A 23,887-nucleotide genomic window follows, 5' to 3' on the forward strand; every position below is an offset into this window, starting at 1 on the left:
ACTGTTGATTGGGGTTAGACCCAGGACAAGTCAGTCAAATCAGACAAATAATTCACTACCAGTGAGTAGTAAGGTAAGTCTTTAACAGAAAAAAAAATTGTATATAAGTATCAATTACTTGCATTTTGTCTTTAAATGACTTAAAAATATATACATTGCAGGGGAAAAAGGAAGTGACTGTGGCTAGGTACAGTGGTTTTCATTTCCATTTTACAGAAACCACTAGGACAATATATAGCTTTCTCAGTGTGGGAAAAAAAATTGGTAAAAATAATTTGTGAAAAACTGTAGAATTAAAGCTGAAGTACTAACAACCCTGAAAATTAAAATAGTACAATTATCAAATCCCATCCTACATTTATGTTTTCAGCTTGTTTTAGATACTTTACATGTTTATAGTAATGAACAGTATAAAAGTTTTAACTTTCTCATAAAAGATTGAGGTAAAACTTGATAATTTATACTATTAATATAAGAAGTATTTTAAAAATATTTTTAGTAGAGATGTGCATTGAATTTTTTGTTTTATCTTTGAGTCAATTGTTTCACTTTAATAACTGTACTTTTTCCATAGTGAGATTCAAAGTAACTGGAAATAATAATGGAAGGGAAACTTTATTCTGACAGTTGAAAGAAATACTGAACCACAGCTATGAAAATAGCAGATTTTTGCTATCGCTGAGTTAACTGTCTAATGTGAGCTTTGTATTTTGTTTCTATTCTGTTCGGTTTTTTGTTTGTTTATGCTTGCCTCAGTAACTCTCCGTCTTACTGTAGTTTTACAATAAGTTGCAGGAAATATTGTCCTTATATTTCAAAAGTGTCCTGACTTTTCTTGGCTCTTGGCTCTTTCCTATAAAGTTTAGAACTAATTTATAATTCTTTTTAATTGCAGTTCTGCCTTTGTGTGCTTCCTCCTCCAGCTTTATTAAGATATAATTGTTATATTGTGTAATTTTAAGGGATACAGCATATTAATTTAATACACTTATTTATTGAAAACTGGTTACCACCTAGCTAACACCTCCATCACATTGCATAATTACCATTGTGGTAAGAAATTTAAGATTTACTCAATAACTTTCAAGTATATAATACAGTATTATTGACTATAATCACTATGCTATGCATTGCATCCTCAGAACTTACTCATCTTATTTTCCAACTGGAAGTCTGTACCCTTTAAGCAACATCTCTCCATTTCCCCCACTGCCAGCCCTTGGTAAACACCACTCTGCTGCCTGTTTTTATGACTTCATTCTGCCTTTGTTGTGATGATGATGATATTTGTAGTTTAATCTTATAGTTTAAAAACTTGCTAATAACTTCCTTTATTAATTCAAATAATTTGTCTCCTGATTATTTTTGGTTTTCTGTGTAGATACTCAGATTATATGTGAATAAGAACCGTGTTTTTCTTTTCCAATGCATATATAGTTTAAATATTTTCTTAATGTTCTGGATATAATCTTAAATATTACAGGTTTCCCCCACTATCTGAAACTAGAGTGTTTTTCTGTAAGCCAAAATTTCACATAGCAAAGAAGCAATTACCATTAATTTACATGGAAAATAATTTGATTTGTACCAAAAAATAATCTCTCTTAGGCTTTTCTGGTACCTTAGGATACATCTTGCTAGTGGATGCACAAAATAAATTAGGGTAAAGCACAGGTGCTTATAGATGCAATTCAAAGCTGTGGTGGCGCCATGTCGAGACTGCGGAGTGTCGTTCCCAGGGAAGGAGCTTGTGGTGCCACCCCTGCTGCTCGGGGTGCCCGCTGCCGCTGTGATGCCTCACTACAAACCAGCCGCTGAATACGGCTTTCACTTTCAACTTTTTGTAAATGCGAAATCCTCTTGGGATTTCTTTTGGTTAGCAAAGACAGGTACTAACAGGTCTTTCATAAAAATGAAACGGCGTGATGTGAACTTTGGAAAATTGGAATAACTGTATATTGACTAGAAATGGCAATACTGAGAGAATCCTTACATGAGTTTGAATTTCAAAGGATGTAAAAGCTTGTACATATGTTGATTCCCATATGATTTTTTGGTAGATTCCCTTTTCCAGATTAAAGACAGTCCCTTTTAGTTCGAGTTTGCTAAAATTTGTTTGTAACAAATTTTATTGAGTGATTTTCATGTTTCTATTGAAATGATCATGCAGTTCTTCTCTTTTCATATTCTAAGTAATCAATTATACTAACAGATACATGTTTTGCTCTTGCATTCTGGGTGTGTTAGGGTTCTCCAGAGAAACAGAACCAATAGGGTAAGTGTGTGTGTGTGTGTGTCAAGCTGAAAACCCAGGAGTTCTGGTGGTGTAGTTCTAGTCCAAGTCCATATGCCAAGGAGCAGGAAAGCTGATGATGTAAGTTCTAGTCTGAGTCCAAAGATCTGAAATCCAGGAGAGCCAATGGTATAAGTTCCAGTCCCATTTGAAGGCCTGAGAATTTCAGGGTCTAGTTTTAAGATGGTAATGTTGGAGGCTCCTAAACTTACCTCTTTCTATGGACACACTGAATTTACAGCTTTATACAGAAAAATTCCCTTTGAATGAAATCCAGAAAATAGCTGAGTGAGTCTTACATATCAGGCAAATGACAAAAAACAAAACAACTACAAAAAGACACTTAGAAATAGGCAGGAAAGACTGAGACAAACTATCTGTAAACCCCACCATGGCACAGCAACATATAATCAGGAAGGAACTCACACTCCCAGCTTCTCTTTAAGGAGTAAAGGGTTTGAACCTAATATCCAGTGCCTGAGATTTTAAGACTTCTACCTGAGGGATGTGCTCCCAGAACACCTAACTCTGAAAGCCAATGAAGCTTTGTCCACTAGAACCACAGACTTTAGCAAACACACAGTCCTTAACGTGCTTGTAAGGGTTCATCTTGGCTAGTCCCCCAGTGCTCAGCTCAGTGGTACCAGACAAAATTTCCTATCTCCCAGTCTTTTCCTGACAGAGGCCTATTTGCATATCTTAAAGATTGCAGCCTGCAGCCAAGAATATATGGGTAATTAATTATTTGACAAGGGAGAAAAGACAGTCTCTTCAAAAAATAGTGCTGGGAAAATGGAATATCCACGTGTAAAAGAATTCTGAAGCTTGATCCCTGTCTTCCATCACTCACAAAAATTAACTCCAACTGAATTAAAGACTTATATTTAAGACCTGAAATCATGACACTCCTGGAAGAAAACAGGAAAAGCTCCTTGGCATAGGTTGTGATAATGATTTCTTGGAAACTACACCTAAAGCAAAGGCAACAAAATTAATAAACAAGTGGACTACATCAAACTAAAAAGCTTCTGCACAGCAAAAACCAATCCATCGATGAAATAAAACAACCTACAGAATGGGAAAAAATATTTGCAAATCATATATTTGATAAGGGGTTAATATCCAAAATATATAAAGAATTCATGCAAGTTAATAGTAAAAAAGCAAATAATCCAGTTAAAAAGTGGGCAAAGACTTGAATAGACATTTTTCCAAAGAAGATTATGAATGGCCAACAGATACATGGAAAGATGCTCAATTACTAATCATTATGGAAATGTAAATCAAAACCACAATGAGATATCTCTTTATGTCTGGTAATGGCCATCATCAAAAAGACAAGATAAGTTGGCATAGATGTGGAGAAAAGGGAAAATTTTTGCACTGTTGGAGGGATTGTAAATTGGTATAGCCACTGTGGAAAACAGTATGGAGAGTCCTCAAAATTTTTAAAGTAAAACTACCATGTGATCCAGCAATCCCACTTCTGGAGCTATATCTGAAGGAATAAAAACACTAACTCAAAAAGATACCTGAGCCCCCATGTTCATAGCAGCATTATTTATAATAGCCAAGATAAGGAAATAACCTTAGTGTCTATCAGTAAATGAATAAGAAGTCATTGTGTGTGTATATATAGTGGAATATTATTCAGTCATACAAAAAAACAAGGAAATCCTATCATTTTCAACAATAAGGACAGACCTTGACAACATTATGCTAAGTGAAATAAGTCAGAGAAAGACAAATACTATATAATCTCACGTATATGTGGAAGCCAAAGAACAAAAACAAACAAAACACCAAATTCATAGGAAAAGAGATCAGGTTTATATTTATCAGAGACAGGGAGTAAGGGGAGGGGGAATTGGAGGAAAGTGGTCAAAAGTACAAACTTCCAGTTATAAGATAAATAAGTACTAAGGTTGTGAAGTACAACATCATGGCTATGGTTAACACTGCTGTGTGATATATAGGAAAGTTCTTAAGAAAGTGAATCCTTAGAGTTCTCATCACAAGGAGTTTTTTCTTTTATTAAATCTACATGAGATGATAGATGTTACCTAACCTCTTGCAACAATCATTTCCAAGCATATGTAAATCAAACCTTCATGATGTATACCTTAAACTTATACAGTGATTTATGTCAGTTATTTTTCAGTAAAACTAGAAGGAAAAAGCAAGCTGCATCCTGAAAGAAGGTCAGACTTCTAATATAGCACATCTCTCCAAGATCTCCCTCTGCCCCTCTCCAGGTTGCTAGTATTCCCATGAAAGGAGCTTGTGTATATGTCTGGTGATCCAACATTTGCTAATAATGACTATAAGACACACCCTTTGATTCCCTGACTCCAGTAGCCAGTGGGGCTTGCATCCCCAGGTCCCAGGAACTGCACCAAAGAAACAGTTTTTAACTGGCTTCTTTGGGCTCAGCTCTGAGGCAGCAGTAATGAATGCCCACCCATCTCCCAGTCTTTCCCTGAAAGAGTTCTATTTGCATGTCTTACATTAAAGATTAATGCTGATGAACAGTGACTGTAATGGGGTATGTGGTGGGGACTTGATAATGGAGGGAATCTAGTAACCACAGTGTTGCTCATGTGATTGTATATTTATGATACCAAATTAAAAAAAAATAACTAATAGTTTTCAAAAAAGTCAAAGAGTAAGGGTCAGGCTTCTAATTTAGCATGCATGTAGGGGCTTACTGTGAACCTCACCACAGACTGAGGGGTGTGTGGATGCTGTCCTCACTACCTCTGGCCAGCTCCAGGTCACTAGTGTGTCACTGGAAAGAGCTTGTGCACACATTTGCTGACCTGGCTTTTGTCGCTGCCATCCAGGAGATGAACCCCTGGTCACCTGGATCTAGTAGCCAACAGGGCTTGAGTTCCAAGTTCCACAGGATTGTAGCAAAGAAACAATTCTTACCCAACTATCCGTCCAGGGCTCAGCACAGAGGGAATAGAAATGCCCGTCTCATAGTCTTTCCCTGAAAAAACCTGTTTGTATACCTTAAGAGATACTGCTTGAGGGTCTGGCTTCATCTTGGTGCTAAGATCTTCTCCTTTGGGACACTGACATGTCTTGGCACACCCCCAACCACTATGAGTTTCTAAGAACAAAGAAGCTGGCTTGGACAATCACAAAGTTTTGAGAGACAGCCAAGAGCTGGGGCTGAATGATAATGTTCATCTCCTACACAGACCACTTCCTCAAGAGGGAAGAAGTGGCTATTTCATCTGATGCTCAGAAATCAACACAGAAAATCAGGGAAAATGGGGTAACAGGACTATATTCCAAATCTACAAGATACAACTCAAGAAACTGAGGTAAGTGATTTACCTGATGAAGAGTTCAAAATAATTGTCATAAAGATGCTCACCAAGGTCAGGAGAACAATGCATGAACAAAGCAAGAATTGCAACAAAGAGATACAAAATATTTAAAATGTACTGAACAGAAAATACAGACCTGAAAAATACAATAGATGAACTGAAAATTTTAATAGAGGGATTCAATATCAGAATAGATCAAATGAAAGAAAGGACGAGTGAACTCAAAAATGGAACAGGGGACTTCATTAGGTCACAAGGGCAGAAAGAAAAAAGAATGAAAAATAGAATAGTTTAATGGACTTAGACAATGAGACAACATCAAGCAGATCAATATTTGCATTTTTAGGGTCCCAGAGAAAGAGAATAGGAAAGGGATAGGAAGCTTATTTGAAGAAATAATGGCTGAAAACTTCCCTAACTTGGGGGAAGAAACAGATATCCACATCCAGTATGTTCATAGAGTTCCAAATACGTTGAATCTGAAGAGACCAACACCAAGACATTTTACAATTAAATCATAAAGATTACAAAAAAATTTTAAATTTTCTTTAGAAGAATTTTCAAGAAGAAAATCTTAAAAGCATCAGGAGAAAAACAACTTACTATGTATAGGGGAAGCCTTATAAAATTAATAACAGATTTTTCAGCAGGTAACAGTTTCTGCAGGCCAGAAGGGAATGAAGAGTTTTCCAGATAAGAAAAAGCTCAAGGAGTTCATAACCACTAGAGTGGCCTCATAAAAAAATGTTAAAGGGACTTTTGCAAACTAAAATGAAAGTATGGTAATTAGTAACAGGAAAATGTATGAAAGTACAAATCCCACTGGTTAAACTCAAAAGAATATGCAAATGTTTTAGTGGCACTGTCACTGTCTTCAAAAGGCCATTCCACCATTCTACCAAACCAGCTACTTCAAAGGTGATGTGGGAACATGTTAAGGCAAGTGAATTTCATGGGCATAGGCCCAGTGCAGCATATCTTCTGTCATGAAGTAAATTTCTTGATTTGAAGCAATGTTGTGTGAAATAATGACAATGGACAGGCATTCTGTAAATCTATAAATGGTAGTTCTGGCAGAAGCATTGAATTCAGGGATGGCAAATCCATATCCAAAGTGTCTATTACAGTAAGAACAATACACTTCCACTTCTACGATGGACATAGTTTAATGTAATCAATCTGTTACCAGGTAGCTGGGTAATAGTGTCATATTGTGGACTCAGTGTTAATCTTTTATGCTGACAGGTGGACACTCAGGAGTGGCTTGTAACAGTGTCAAACTTTGTGAGTGGAAGTCCATGTGGCTAAGCCCTGATATCCTCCACCCCTCCCACCATGGCCGCTTTGTTTATGAACCCATTGGGCTGATTGGGGTGACGATGGGAAAAAAGTGATGATATCCCCTTGATTATTAAAATTTCCTTTGCTGAAGTCACCCATGAGCATTCACATAGTCACAGATATCTTCTTTTTTGCCCATTCAGAGGTCTGTCCACCTATCCCTTACTCAAATTTCCTTCTCATCAATTTTTCAATCACATTTCTTCCATATCCCTTACCAATTCAGTCAACCATTGGCCGTAGCCCATGAATGAACTGTTGTGTAATTGCACAGATTACCATTTCTCCTTCCAAGTAAAGTGAACAACTGGGTGCATTGTTAAATATTCTGCCCACGGGGAGTGTTTCCCTTCTCCACTAATTAAGGGGTGTTCCAGAAGACTATATAATGCCATAGCTGTTCACTTTTGGGTGGTACCTACCTATCATGTACAACCAAATGTAAACCAGGCAAAGTCTCTTCTTCTATTAAATGATCATAGGGAGGTCCCCATGAGGCCATAGGTACAGGGTTTAAGTGCCCCCTTATTCTACCTCTTGTTCTATTCAGGCCTTGTGTTTTATTTGTTTTGTTTTCTGTTTATGTACATGAGTAAACAATGTGTAGTGTTCCTTTCTTTTGTAGTCTATTTCTAGTTTTTATATCAGAGTTAAACTAACCTATTAAGGAAGCCATCTCCTATTCTAAGAGTTTTGTAAGATTAGAATATCTGTTATTTACATGTTTGGTAGAACATTACAGATGAGGTAAGGTTGTTTGGGTTTTTTGTTTTTTACTGCTGATTCAGTTTCTTTAAAATATATACAACTATTTTCAGGTCTTCTATTTCTAGAGTCAGTTTAGTCTTTTTTATTTTTCTAGAAATTTATCCATTTTACCACAGTATCAACATTTTTTGGCATAATGTAGATCTCTTATTATCCATACTGCATTATGAGTAATTTCCTCAAATTGCTGTCCTTGTCCTGAAGACTAATTATCTTCTTAGCTGAATCTAATCTGCTCTTAAATAGGTTTTTTCCTTTTTTAATTGTAAAGTACACACACGAAATTTACAGTTTTTACTATTTTTAAATGTGCAGTTATCTGACAATGTATTCGGTGTTGTGCAACCATTTTCACTATCCATTTTCCAGACGTTTTCATCATCCAGACAAAAATTCTTTACACATTAAGCAAAAACTCTCCAATCCCCTGGTATTTTCTATAAATTTGCCCCCAAATTTCAGATACTTCATATAGGTAGCATAAAACATTATCTGTCTTCTGTATTTGGATGATTTTACTTAGAATAGTGTTCTCAAAATTTACTCATGTAGAACTTCTTTCCTTTTTATGACTGTGTAATATTTCATATAGCTATATATCATATTTATTTTTCCATTTGTTGATGGACACTTTGGTTGTTTCTACCTAAGCTAGAAGTGGAATTGCTGGGTCATATGCTGAATATGTGTTAAACATTTTCAGGAACAACCCAGTTATTTTGCACAGTGACTGCACCATTTTGCACTGCCACCAGCAATGTACATTTCTAATTTCTGTACATCCTAGCCAACAATGATTATCTTCCATTTTGCTGATAATAGCCATGCTTGTGGGTATCAAGTGGTATCTGTGTATTTTTTATTTGTATTTCCTAATGACTTGATATTGAGCATTTTTTCATTTGCTGTTGGTCATTTGTGTATCTTCACTGGAAAAATAGCTATTCAGGTCAATTGCTCATTTTAAAATTGGATTGTTTCTTTGTTGTGTTGAATGGTTTTTTTATATATTCTGTTTTAAGATATTTTTTTCTCATTCTGTGAATTGTCTTTTCCCTCTCTTAATAGTCTCTTTTGATGTGTAGAACTTTTTAATTTTGATGAAGTGCAGCTTACTTATTTTGTCTTTTGTTGCCTGTGTTCTTGGTATAATACTTAAGAAATCATTGCCAAATCCAAGGTCATGAAGAATTCCCCCTTCTGTTCTATTCTAAGAGTTTTTGTAGTTTTAGCTCTTTAGGTCTTTGATCTGTTTTCAGTTAATTTTTATATAAAGTGTGAGGTAAAAGTCCAACTTCATTCTTTTGCACCATTTTTGTTTCTTTGTACCAATTATTGAAAAGGCTGTCCTTTACAAATTGAGTGTTCTTGCCACTTTATTGAAAATGAATTGTCCACGTATGTAAGGGTTTATTTCTGGACTCTATTCTATGCCATTTGTGTATTTGTTTATCATCATGCCAGCACCACATATTTTCTTTTACTACAGATGGCCTTGGGTGAGATAGGCCAAGTGCCTTCTGTGGAGTTAGGTATATTGCTACTTCACACACCAAAGGCATCACTATTTGGGTGCTGAATTTCTCAACTTCATGTTAGGTTCCTCAAACTGACCACCTACCTTGCATGAGGTCCCAGCATTCTTTCCTTTACCTTGAATACTGTGCTAGTTGAAATCCAGGGTGTAGACTACTGTGAATAAGCAGATGCCTTCAGAATAAATTTTGGTTCCAGGGCTCTCTTATCCTATGGAACTGCATTTTCTCATCTTATCTGACGTCTGTTTTGTCCCTGCGATTGTTGGTTAGAATATGCTTTAAATATAAGTCATACATATATTATTGTACATTTTCAAATGTTTTTTACCAGGAAAAGCATTGTCTGCACATATATTCAACCATATAAAAGTTGAGAAGATTTTAAAAATCAGTTTTGTAATCCATTATTGATAATCTTCTTGTATGTAATTGGAAATGATAATTTAAGGCATTTACATAAGTTTTTCTTAGCAATTGTCTTTTTAATTATGTTACGTGCTTTTATAATTTTCTATATGATTATTGTGTTACTATATTGGTAATTTAGATATGGTAACATGACTTCCTAGATGCCAGTTTTATGAAGTGGTTGTTAATATTTTGCATTTTGAGATAGAATGTCCTTAAAAAGACTACACAAATCAAGAAATAACATAGTTAACACTGCCCATTTCTGCAGAAGTTGCAGTTTGTGTAGGAGAGATGCAATTCTTTTTTCATAGAAAACTGTACATTTTTGGTTTTTGAGAGAACAAGTTGCATTTTCTTAAACAGATTACTATAATGAATATTTCTTTTTTGCCTTCCTTAGTTTTGCAGTCTTTCATACTTGCATGCTTAATTTTTTTTTCAGGTTTTCTTTAGGTGATGCGAGGAGGCCTCTTCATGAAACAGCAGTTTTGGTAGAAGATGTGGTGCACACTCAGTTAATTAATCTGGTAAGAGCATATATAATCTTATTTGGCATCTCCTCTGCATTCTGCTTATATTGGCATTACAACACCATACTTTTTATAAAGATTATATTTACATTTGGAGTTAGTTTTTGTCAACCTTATTGAGGTATCCTGTGCATATAACAAAATTTCAATAGTTTAAGTGCATAATTCAATGAGTTTTTACAACTGAATATTGTCATTTGACTATCAGCACAATCATGATGTAGAATATTTCCATCATCCAAAGAAGTTCCCTTGTGCCTCAGTGTAGTCATTTCTTCCCACTCCTTGATCCCTGGTAACACTGGTCTTTTTTCTATCACTACATTAGTATAGATTTTGCCAATCTCTTTTAAAAACTTTTTTATTTTGAATTTTAGATGTATAGAAAAATTGTATGAATAGTACAGAGAACTCCCAGATACCCTTAAGCTTCCTGTGTAAGTATCTTACATAACTACTACAATTAGCAAAACCAGGAAATAACATTGGCACAATACTGTTTAATAAAATTAACCAGCCTTATTTCAATGTCATCAGTTTTCTCTTTAATGCCCCTATTCTGTTCCAGGAGTCAATCCATAATAACACATTTTAGTTATTATGCCTTTGTAGTCTTCTATCTACTATAATTCATCAATTTTTCCTAGTCTGTCTTGACCTTGACACTTTTTGAAAAGTAATAGTCATTTACTTTGTGTTTGTGGAATGTTCTTCTTTTTCAGTTTATCTGATGTTTTCTTAAGATTAGAACATGACTAGGCATTTTTGGCAAGAATACCAGAGAAGTGATGGGTTCTTCTCAGTGCATCATCTCAACAAATTCATGTTGTTGATATCTTATTTGTGATCTTAATCTTGATGACTTGAACTAAGGTGGTATATACTTAATTTTTCCACTAATGATATTACTGATTTTTTTCATTTTGTTGTTGATAAATATCTTGAGGGAGATATTTTGTGACTATGCGAATGTTTTTATTCTGAGTATTTTTGTCATTAATTTTCATTTTCATCAGTGGATCTTGTCTGAGATAGTTATTACTGTGGTATTTGCCTGACAGTGGTTTTCTATTTCCTTCTTTTCTATATTTAAATTGCAATTATTATGAAAGGAATAGCTATCATTTATCACCATTTATTTATTCAATTTTTAATACATAGATAAATTATTTTTAAATGTTATTCTTAGGATCATGATGCAGTAATATCATTACTTACTATTATTGTTCAAGTTGTTCCAGTGTTGGCCATTAGTAACATTTTCATGTCCTTTCTCCATTTTTCTATCAGGTTTCTGATTCTATGTCCCATAAATATTATGGATATCAATCCTTGTTTGTGGTATATGATACAAATATATTCTTCCAGTGTGTCAGTTATCTTTTAACTTTGTTTTCACAGGGTTTGAGGGTATACAAGTGTTTTTATTTTGACATAGTCAAATGCATTGATCTTTTATTGCCTTTGGATTTTGAATCATAGTTAGAAAAATTTTCCTTATACTGAGTTAAAGAGTTCATCTTTCCTAGTACTTGTACATTTTTAACAGTTAGATTCTTAATTGATTTGTAATTTATTCTTATTATTGTGTGAGATATGGTTCTAATTTTATCTTTTTCCAAATGATACCCAGTTATACCATCACTGTTTCTTAAAAAGTCTATACTTTCCCTAATGATCTGAGATGCCCCCTTTAGCATATGCTAACTTAGTGTTATGTGTTGGATCTATTTCTGATTTTATATTCTGTAGCAATGTTTTATTTTTCTGTGCATCTGCTAATACTACCTTTTTAATATAGGTTTTTATGGTATATATTAAAGACTGTTACCGCAGATTCCTCTTGCAACTTTTCTTTCTCAGTGTATTCCTGACTTTCTTGTATGTTTATTTTTTCATATGAATGTTACTATTAAATTTTCTAGCTCCATAAAATAGCACGTTGGTGTTTTATTGAGATTGCATGAATTTACAAATTAAAAAGAACTGCATCTTAAGAATGTTGAATCCTTTTTTCAAGACTACTTTTGTGTCTTTTATGAGTGTTTTAACATTTTTCTTTTTAGGCTTCACATATTTCTTGTTAGATTTATCCCTCAGTATTTAATCTTTGTTGCTATTGCAAATGGGCTTTCTCTATATTTACATAATGACTGAAAATTCTGACATTTACCAAAATATATAGAGGATAAACCCAAAGAATACATGTTTGAACTGTTGAATACTAAAGATATAATATAAATCTTAAAGCACCCAGATTTTTACCATAGGGCAGGGGAACAATGATTTGAGACAGGAGAATTTTCATTAGAAAACATGAAGACAAGGAGGAAATGGGAGAACAGTTTTAAAATACTAGATACAGGATTTTCAGTTGGCAACTATTTTTCTCTGGCTCCATGTTCACATGGCCTTCTGTCCTTTGTCTCTGTGTCTCCATGTGTTCACTCCTTTTATAAAAACATCAGATATTTTCTATTTAGTGCTATTGTTATCATATATATTAAATCTGTAGGTGGTATTGTCTTCATGTGTAGTGTTGTAGTTTTTCCTTTAAAGAGTCATATGTCTTTTAAAGGAATAAAGAAATGCAAGTATATATATTTAGTATTTTTACATTTACCCACATGTTTACTGTTTTTCATGCTCATCATCCTTTCTTGTAGATCCAAGTTGCTATTTAAATAATTTCCTTCAGCCTGAAGAGCTCTAACATTTTTTTTTGATACTGTTAATGTACAATTACTTGAACAACATTATGGTTACTAGACTCCCCCTATTATCAAGTCCCCCCAACACACCCCATTACAGTCACTGTCCATCAGTGTAGTAAGATGCTGTAGAATCATTACTTGTCTTCTCTGTATATACTGCCTTCCCCATGTCCCCACGCCCCTACATTATGTGTGCTAATGGTAATGCCCTGAGAACTCTAACATTTTTTGTAGTACATGTGTGCAAATGATGAATTAGCTTAAGTTAATTTCATCGGAAATAACATTTTTCACCTTTATTCTTGAAATATATCTTTTCTGTATTTGAAACTCTAGTTGATAACCTTTTCCTTTTAGCTGTTCAAACGTGCCACTCCAGTATTTAAGGAAATACATTTATTTCTGATGACAAGTCATCTATCATTTATTCCTCTATATATTAACATGCCTTTCTCTGTCTGATTTCAAGATTTTTCTCCATCTCATTGGTTCTCAGCAGTTTGATATGTCTAGGACTGATTTTCTTCATGATTATCTTGCTTGCAAGTTCATTGATCTTGTTGTATATGTAAACAAATGTTTTCTGCCAGTTTGCAGAAGTGTTCACTCAGTATTTTTTTCCTATGTCTTTCATTCTGGGATTTCAATTGTACGTGTGTTGGACACTTTCATATCTGAGGGCCTCAAATTTTCCTTCAAACTGTTTTTTCCTCTGTTTTGTTGTTGTATTTAGCTTTTTAGTTTCTATTGCTTTATCTTTTAATTTTACTCTCTGTTCCATAATCTTTAATCACCTATTTAATCAATCTAGTATATTTTTCATTTTAGTCCTTGTATTTTCTATTATACTATTTGAAAATATATCTTGTTGGCATATTTGAAAATATACCTTTTTGGATTATGGCTACACATTTTTGTATTCTTCCATTTTAAATGTAAAAGTTGGAACATTATTTTATGATGTGTGTTAGAGTACTATAGATAATAAATAGCTTATGTCTTCACTGATATTGAAAAACCTCTTCATTTTAATGTATGCTTACCTCTCCTTTATGTGTGTCATTCGGGTAATAGTTTTTATATCTATTTGTAAGATTGGCCTTGTCCAGATCTCACTAAACATAGAGTGAGAGATCTTGCTTTTTCTTTTTTGCCATATTGAGGCACATATCAGAGCAAGTTCTTCAGATGAAAGAAAGGTAACAAATGGTTTTAAAGAGTTAGTCTTTTCTTACCATTAAATATTATGCAGCCATTACAAATTGATTATGTGTGTGTTCATGCTCTATTTTGTAATTCTTTATCCATATACCTTTTAAGATCAGTTTTTTCCTTTCTCTTTTTCCATGTTTATTGACATACAATTGACATCGTATTTTCTAAGTTTAAGGTATATAATGAGATGATCTGCTATATGTTTTTATTGCAAAATGATTACCACAATAAGTTTAGGTAACATATCCATTACCTCATAAATTTAACAGTTTTTTCTGTGTGTGATGAGAATATTTAACATCTACAGTCTTAGCAACTTTCAAGTATACAATACAGGATTATTAAGTATATTCACCATGCCATACATTAGGTTCTCAGAACTGAATCATGATATAATTGGAATACTATATCTTTAAATAACATTTTTTTTCCTTCCTTCCCATCCCTCAAACCCTGGCAATCACCAGTCTGCTGTTTCTCCAAGTTCATCTTTTTTTGGCTTCTGCATTCAATGGGATCATGCAATATATTTCTTACTCTTTCTGCCTTATTTCACTTAGCATGCTCTCAAGGTTTATACATGTTGTGAATGGCACTTTCATGTGTGTTTTATTTGATTGCCATTAAATCTTTCTGAAGAAAAAAGGATATTATTTTTTCCAATTTGAATGGCAAAATGTAGAGAGAAGACTTGTCCCCCAAAGTCACAGCTTATTAAGTTCTGGGGTTGGAACCAGGACTGAGGCCTCCTGATCTCTTTCCTGTGTAATTTGGTGGTTGGGGGGTATTTATATTTTTGCTAGAGTTGTATGATATCCCTGTTGTGTATTTTGGATATTGACCACTTATGAGATACATGGTTTAAAAATATTTTCTCCCTTTCCATAGGTTGCCTTTTCATTTTGTTAATTATTACTTTTTCTATTCAACATCTTTTTGGTTTGGTGTAGTCTTGGTTATTTATTTTTGCTTTTATTTCTTATGCTTTTAGTGTCATTTCCAAAAAACTACTGCAAAAACCAATATCAAGGAGTTTTTCCTTTGTTTTTTCCCACAAGTTTTATAGTTTTAGGTCTTACATTTATGTTTTTTATCCATTTTGAGTTAGTTTTTGTGAGTGGTATAAGATAGGGGTCCAATTTCATTCTTTTGCATGTAAATATCCAGTTTTCTCAGCACCAGTGAAGATACTGTCTTGTCCCCTTTGAGTATTGGCTCCCTTGTGAAATAATAGTTGACTGTATATAAATGAATATATTTCTGGGAATTTGATTCTGTTCCATTAGTCTACATGTCTGCTTTTAATGCCAGTGCCTTACTGTTTGTATTATAGCTTGAAATCAGGAAGTGTGATACTTCCAGCTTTGTTTCTCTTTCTCAACATTGTTTTGGCTATTCAGGGTCTTTTGTGGTTCTGTTTGAAAAACTTTTTAGAATTATCTTTTATATTTCTGTGGAAAATGCCATTGGGATTTTTTATAGGGATTATATTGAATCTATAGATACCTTTTGGTATATAGGTCTTTTAACAATATTAGTTCTTTGTTCCATGAACATGGGATATCTTTCTATTTTTATGTGTATCTTCAGTTTCTTACGTCAATATCTTATACTTTTCAGTATAGTGATATTTCACATCAGTTAAATTTATTCCTATATATTTTATTCTTTTTGGTGCTATTGTAAATGTTATATTTTATTTCTCTTTCAGATAGTTCATTGCTAGTGTATAGAAATGCATCTGATTTTTGTATATAGATTTTGTATACTGCAACTTTACTGAATTTGTTTATTAGTTCTAACAGTTTTTTTGTGGAACATTTAGGGTGTGTATATATATATATATATATATGTATACACATATACACACACATGTATATACACACATATATATAAAATCATGTCTAATACATATATAAACTATAAACATTTTTATATTTCTCATTTACATTCGGATACTTTTTGTTTATTTGTTTTTCTTGCCCTGTTTTCTCAGGAGGAATTCCAGTACAATGTTGAATAAAAGTGGTGAGAATGGGCACACTTGTCTTGTTCCTGATCTTAGAGGAAAAGCTTTCAGTCTTTCACTGTTGAATATGATATTAGCTATTGGTATTAGTGGCATTTACTATGTTGATTATTTTCCTTATGTACATAATTTTTTGAGAGCTCTTATCATGAAAGTGTGTTGAATTTTGTGAAATGCATTTTCTGCATCTGTTATGGGAATCATATGATTTTTATTCTGAAGTCTATATGGTAAGCACACTTATTCTTTTCATATATTGAACCATCCTTGCATCCCAGGGATAAATTCCACTTGATCATAGTGTTTGATCCTTTTAATAATGCTGCTGAATTTGTTTTCCTAATATTTTCTTAAGAATTTTTGAATCTATATCTGTCAGCTCTATTGGCATGTAGTTTTCTTTACTCATAGTGTCTTCATCTGACTTTGGTATCAATGTAATGCTGGTCTCATAAAATGAATTTGAGAGTGTTCTTTGTTCTTCAGTTTTTTTGAATAATTAATTCTTCTTTAAATGGTTGAATTTACCAATGAAACTGTCTGATTCTGGACTTGTCTTTGTTGGAAGGCTTTTGATTACCTTTTGAACTTCTTAGTCATCATTGATCTGTTCAGATTTTCTGTTTCCTCATTCATTGGTGGTATATTGTATATTTCTAGAAATTTATCCATATCATCTAGGTTATCCAATTTTTTAAATATAATTATTCATAGTAGCCTCTTATAATCCTTTGTATTTCTGAGGAGTCAGTTGCAGTGTCTCCCACTTTTTTTATAACTTTATCTACTTGAGTTCTCTTTTTTTCTTGGTTAGTTTTGCTACAGATTTGTAAATTTGTTTATATTTTGTAGAAATTCTAAGTTTCATTGATTTTTTTCTATTGTGGATCTAGTCTCTCCTTTATTCTTGCTCTAATCTGTATTTCTTCCTTCTGCTATATTTGGGTTTTGTTTTTTTTTTAATTCCTTGTGACGTAGTTATGTTGTTTATTTGAGATCTTTTTTCTTCAGGTAAGCATTCAGGGCTATAAACTTCCCTCTTTGGACTGGTTTTGTTGCATTCCCAAAAACTTTGGTATATTGTGATTTTGTTTTTGTCTGAAGATACTTTCTGTCTTCCTTTTCTATTTCTTCTTGACTCATTGGATATTCAGGAGAAGACTATTTAATTCCATATATTTAAAATTTTGCATTTTCTTCATCTTACTGATTTCCTGTTCCATACCATTGGGTTCAGAAGAAATATTTTATATTATTTCAGTCTGCAGACAGGAGTGTTTTCTGCCATGTTCCTGTGCCAGCAGGACTACTTGCACACTGCAGCTGGTAGGGACTGGACCCCAGTTACAGGGCCCTTTCAGAATCTACAGGACTGAGTTTGGTGGTCTTACCTCCAGTGACTCCTGGACCACAGCCAAGACAGATGGAGCCAGTACGCAGGCTACTTAAGGGACCATGGTGGACTGAGTTCTGTGTCCCTCTTACCCAAGGCACAGGTTGGCAGACATTATTTTCTGATACTCCTGGTGTTTGGGGCTGCTGACTTTACCATGGCCAAATGGGGCTGTAGTGTAGTCTTCATTGGTACAGAATTTCTGAGTCTGTAGCTAGCACCGTGTTCAGTGAATCAGCTGCTCAGTGTGGGCCTACATTTCAAAACAGTTCAGCAGTTAACTTGCTCTTCTTTCCCCAACCAAAGCCCTTAATACCTGAATCTAAACCTTAAAGAAAAAGAAAAACATGGAAGCTTTGTTCCATCACCAATATCCCCTGGCTCTTCTTGATATCTACTCTAAACTCTTTCACATAAATGACCAGGCACATAAATGATATCTATTCAGTCTATGGTAATTCTTCAATTATACAAATACTCTAAATCATGAAGGGAATCTATAAAATTCTGGATTCTCCTCAAGTATAGAGTTAACTTCAGTTGTCAGGTTGGCTAAAAATTATTTACAGTCCAGTGAAACTTCAGATTCTTCATCCATACTCTTAACAAGGGATTCCTTTTCAGGACGACTTAGGTGGGGCTAAAGAATCTGTATTTTTAATAAGCACCCAAGATCTTTATAATCTAAGTAGTCCATGCATGAGACTTGAGAAACTGATTTAGACTCGTGATTTGTAACTAGGTATGGGTGATAAAATTGCCAGTGTTTTTACAAAAGCAAAAACATGAGCTGAACTTTCAGAGAACTTTTAGGTGGATGAGATGAGACTACTTGAAGCTGTTAAGTAACAATGCATAGTTTGACTCCAGCTTGATGAATCAGTTGTTTGCTCTATACCTTACTACATCTCAATGTTTTTCTCCTTTGAATCAGACCTCCTTAAGATGACATAAGATTGTTCCAATAATGCTAGCATTACTCAAAGTATACATGTGTTTGTTTACCCTTTTGATAGGTCTTGATCATTTAAGTCAAAAATAAAATCATTGAGAAACAAGTCTGATGAATACAGTGGTTGGTTATACTTGTATTATATCATCTGTCCCAGTGTAGTAGGCAGTAGTTCTCAACTTGGGGTTCACATCAGAGCCATCTGCTGGGCTTAAAAAAAAAACAAAAACAAAAATGCACACCTACCAGACCCTGTTGCATATCAGCTCAGTCAAAAGTTCTGGGAATGATAACCCCTAAAAAAACATTCCAGCTCACTATGATGAGAAGCTCTGGGTATGAGCCACTGTATTTTAAAGTATTTGTATACGATTTGGCCTCCCTCACTGAGCTTCTTAAAAATGCGTATTCCTAGGCATATGCCTCTTCCTGCTAAAAAATGTGTAGTGAAATTCAAATGGAGTAATACAGAAGTTGTATTTAAAAAAGTGATTGGAATAGTTTATGTGAATAACACACATATATTCACATAATGCCATTTTCTTCATTTTAGAGATGAGAAATAATAGAAAGCAATTATGGACATATGTGCAATTTTAATCATCGGGTTTATACTTACATAATAATATAGCAATCAGAAGAATTATTCACTTAATCCAGTGTTTAATCTCTGTGGATCAAATATCCACCTCAAAATATTAACACTGTCTCCCAAGAGGCAGTGCTTCTTTTAGTTAGGAATTTTCGAAATTCATCTTTGATCTGTTCATATTCCTAGCATTTCACTCTGTGCTAAATAGTAAGTCCCACAAAGTTGATACCAGATGTAAGTTGTATTATCCCTTTTGCCCTAAAGCATTTCTTTTAAATGTCGATTTGCATGCTGTCTTTGGCCACTCAGAATTTGTTTTCTCCTTTCTTCTGTTGACTATTTCTAGTTATTCTGTCTCGATATACAGATACCAGAACTGAATACAGTGCCTTAAAGCAGGAAGGCTGTGTGTTCAAAAAGGCGTATGTGGTATACTTTGATTCTCCTTTTAAATGTCTTTCTTGCTCAATCAGTTGACACAAATTTTTGTTAAACATCAGCTGTGTACCTAGCCCTAATAGTGGTGGGCACCTTTTGATCATTTTTTCAGCAGCTACATATTGTTTTATTTGGGAAATACAGTATAAGACTAGAAATAGACTAAATTTGGAGTTTTCCCTTAAATCTTTTGTCTTCTGTTTCTTACCCCTGATTCTTGCTCTGTATCTTAGCCAGGCCTACCCTCCATTCTAAGTGATTTCACCTAATTCTCACTATTTCACTAAGTTATGACTGGCTTAGTTACCAGTTAACTCTTCTTCACTGGAGTTCTGCATGAAGATTATAGAATATCTTAATTAATGAAAATATATAGTTTAAAATCTACATAAAGCTTTAGATTTTATTAAAGAACAAGTTAGAATACTAAAATCATAGAATTTTAAAATTAAATTACACTTCAAAATTATTTAAGTTATATAAGTTTGGACCAAATAAAATTGCCATTTTTAAAGATCATGAGTAGTTGAATATTAGCAATTTTATGTGACTCAGTGCAATAAAAATTAGAAATTGTCACTAGAGAGAGTATTCGGAAGTCTTAATTTCTTCATTGTGTAAAGTGATAATGCCCATATTTACTTTTTACAGTGGTTATAGAGGGTCATAAAAAGTAGATACAATGTATATAAAGGATTTAGTGAAGTTCCTGGAACATGATATCCTTTCTCTAAGTTTATAGTAACACTAATAGTAAATGGTTACTCTTGTGATTAACCCTGATAATAGGGCCACTTCATGGCATGATTTAGATTAGAAATGAAAAACCCATGGAAATACTCTTTCATCTATACCAGAGAAATGTAAATCTTTTTCGTATCCTAAGTTTCCTTCTCCCTCAACTCCCCAAATTGAACTATATCTCCAATTTGAAAAAAGTTGAGATTTGGGCCAATTAGAAATTGTGTGATTGAGTTACTATTATAATGCTATCAATAATATCCTTTCAAATTTAAAAACTGTCATGACAAGTAGTGACTCTATAGCATCTTACTACACTGATGGACAGTGACTACAATGGGGTGTGGGGAGAGGGCTTGATAATATGGGTGAATATTGTAACCACAATGTTGCTCATGTGAAACCTTCATAAAATTGTTTATCAATGATACCTTAATAAAAAAATAAAATAAAAACTGCCATGATTTCTGATGTTTATTTAACTGCTTTTATTTTTCTATTGGTTCAGAGTTAAATATCAGAAGACTCTATTTTATGCATAGAATATAATTACCTCCCATTCAAAAATCATTTTGACTTTTCACTATATTAATCTGCCAAGCAACTAGTAAGCTCTTCAATCTGTTGTACTGTTTTCACATCAGAACCAATTTCTCAGGGTCATTCTAATAACCTTTAATTTTGGAAAGTAATAGCAAATTTATATGTGTGAATAATGAGTGCTTAAGTCTTCCAAGTGGATTAACATACAATGAGTCATCCACACACACACACTCCCCCACCAATCCTGCTTCTTACTTCTAATGGTTTTTAATTTGGCTGTTATTCTCCCTGATAGAAGCTCACGCAAGGCACTGCTCATTACTCATCACCACTTCTGTGAGGCTGTCACTTATGCCACCTCGTAATGGTTTATGAGTATGCTCCATGTGTAGAACTTCAGGTATATAAGGGCTATCAAAATAGGACAAACATATAATTTGTGATTGCATAAAATAAAGGAAGTCGAGGTACCGTGGGGACCTAATGAATCACAGAATGGAAACAATCTTCTAGCTAACTAAACATTTAGACTTTGTACTAAGTCAAAGCATATATATGTAACTCAGCAAACCAGAACATACTCATGTTTACATGAATGGGATAAAGAAGTTCACAGATAACATCTGGGAAAGAAATTCTTGGCTTAATTTGTCTGTTCCTACTGTGGAGTAAATTAAGGACTGAATATTTAGCATAAGCAAACTGAAAACACACCTGCTTTGTGGAAAATACAGACACATACACATACAGAGTGGTTCAAAATAAAGAATGTTGTATGTCATGAGAAAGTTATTACTTTTCTTTATTTTTACTTAAAACTTACGAATGTACTGTGCAAAATTTACTGATTGTTTTAGACAAAACTTATTTCTGATTGTTCTTAATGTGTTCTGTTAGTTTGATTTTTTATTGTATTATTAAAACTTCATGCCTCAAGAAATACTTTCCTATGTCTTTTAAAAAATTTATAAGCTTGTATTGCAGTTACAGATATTTAGTTTTTAATCTACATCACAAAATGATCATGTTCTAAGTAGAATGCCTCTAGCTAGATTCTCCTACTAATTGTTCTGGGTAGTTTACTACAGGCATAACCTATAGGACCAACTAGTAAAGAATTTCCAGTCCTTTCCCCACTTTTAGCTTGTCTTTTTTTCTAGCTGCAGTATGTTCCAGTCATAGTCAATTAACTCTTCAAGGTAGCAAAATCTCAGAATATAAACAATTTACAGCTTCCAGTGTTATAAGTAGTGCCTCATATTTTTTGTGTTCATAGCATAGGTATGAAACAGTATCTTCCCACCTTCCCACTTGTGTCAAGCCTTTTCCTTTACAGTTCTTCATTTTTTTCTTTCTGCTGGTCTGCTAGGGTCTTATCACCTGACTTAAACAAGCTTTACTAGCTACTTGGATCCTGTGATAAGCTTGGATTTCTGACTTGTGCTGAAAGTTTCAGTTCTAGCTGAACCTTCTAGACATAAAGCCTAATGTGTAGCTTCCAAGCATTTCACATTTACCAAAGAGATGCAGACTTTTCATAAAATTTCAACTCTCCAGATAGAATTGCATCATTTAATTAAAGTAGAAGTTGGTGCCAACTGGAAATTGTGTGGCTGAATTGGTATTATAATTCTGTCAATAATATCTTTTGACAATAACCATTTTGAGTGAAGCTCAGAAACTATGTTTTGTGATGGCTCTGTAGCTGTTTTCATTTCTCTTCACTCAAAGTTAAATATCAGAAAAATCTGTTTTATGCAAAGAATATAATTATCTACCATTCCATTAAAGAATCATATTGGATTTTTACTATATGAATATGTCAAGCAACAGTAAGCCATTCAATATGTTGAATTGTGTTTACATATGAGCCGATATTCAGTTATTCTAATACAGGCATATTAGAGTTCCAGACCACAGCAATAAAGCAAGTATCCAGTAAAGTGTTTCAAATGAATTTTTTAGTTTCCCAGTTCATATAAAAGTTATGTTTACTGTAGGCTATTATATTATAATGTAGTCTATTAAGTACACAATAGTATTATGTCTAAAACAATGTATATACTTTAATTAAAAAATAATTTAATGTTAAAAAATGCTAATCATCGTCTGAGTTTTCTGTGAATTGTACTCTTTTTGCTGGTGGAGGGTCTTGCCGCTATGTTGATGGCTGCTGAAGGCTGGCATGTGGCAACTTCTTAAAATAAAATGACAGTGAGGTTTGCTGCATTGATTCACTCTCCCTTTCACAAATGATTTCCCTGTAGTATTTGATGCTATTTGATAGCATTTTAACCCCAGTAAAACTTCTTCCAAAATTAGAGTCAGTCCTCTCAAACCCTGCCACTGCTCTACCAACTGAAAGGTGATGTGATATTCTAAATCCTTTGTTGTCATTCAACACTCTTCATAGCACCTTCATCAGGAGTAGAGTACATCTCAGGAAACCATTCTCTTTGCTCATCCATAAGAAGCAACTCCTAATCCATTCAAGTTTGATCAGGCAATTGCAGCAATTCAGTCACACCTTCAGGCTCCACTTCTCATTCTAGATTCTGGTTCTCTTGCTGTTTCCTCCACATCTGTAGTTCTTCCCTCCATGGAAGTTTTGAACCCCTCAAAGTCATCAATGAGGGCTGGAATCAACTTATTCCAAATTCCTGTTAATGTTGTTATTTAATGTCTAACCATGAATTATGAATATTCTTAATGGCATCTAGAATGGTGAATCCTTTCCAGTGGATTTTTACTTTATTTTATCCATATCCATCAGAGGCTCTGCCATAGTATGTATGACAGCTATAGCTTTATGAAATGTATTTCTTAGATGATAAGATATGAAAGTTGAAATGACACCTTGACCCGTGGGCTGCAGAATGAATGTTGTATTAACAGGCATGAAAATGACATGAATCTCAGTGTATATCTCCAACAGAGCTCTTGAGTGACCAGGTACATTGTCAATGAGCAGTAATATTTTGAAAGAGATCTTTTATTCTGAGCAGTTAAATCGCAACAGTGGCATGAAAATGTTCAGTAAACCATGTTTTA

General features: G+C 33.9%; 1 protein-coding gene across 1 annotated transcript in view; it reads left to right on the forward strand.

The window, feature by feature from the left end:
* SUPT3H (SPT3 homolog, SAGA and STAGA complex component) overlaps positions 1–23,887 on the forward strand; it is a 484,976-nt gene that overhangs the window by 236,900 nt on the left and 224,189 nt on the right. The window contains 1 exon segment of the mRNA XM_036927349.2: positions 10,132–10,216. Coding sequence (XP_036783244.1) covers positions 10,132–10,216 — 85 coding nt within the window.

Source organism: Manis pentadactyla, chromosome 16 (genome assembly GCF_030020395.1).
Source record: "Manis pentadactyla isolate mManPen7 chromosome 16, mManPen7.hap1, whole genome shotgun sequence".
In the NCBI taxonomy this organism is placed as follows: domain Eukaryota; kingdom Metazoa; phylum Chordata; class Mammalia; order Pholidota; family Manidae; genus Manis; species Manis pentadactyla.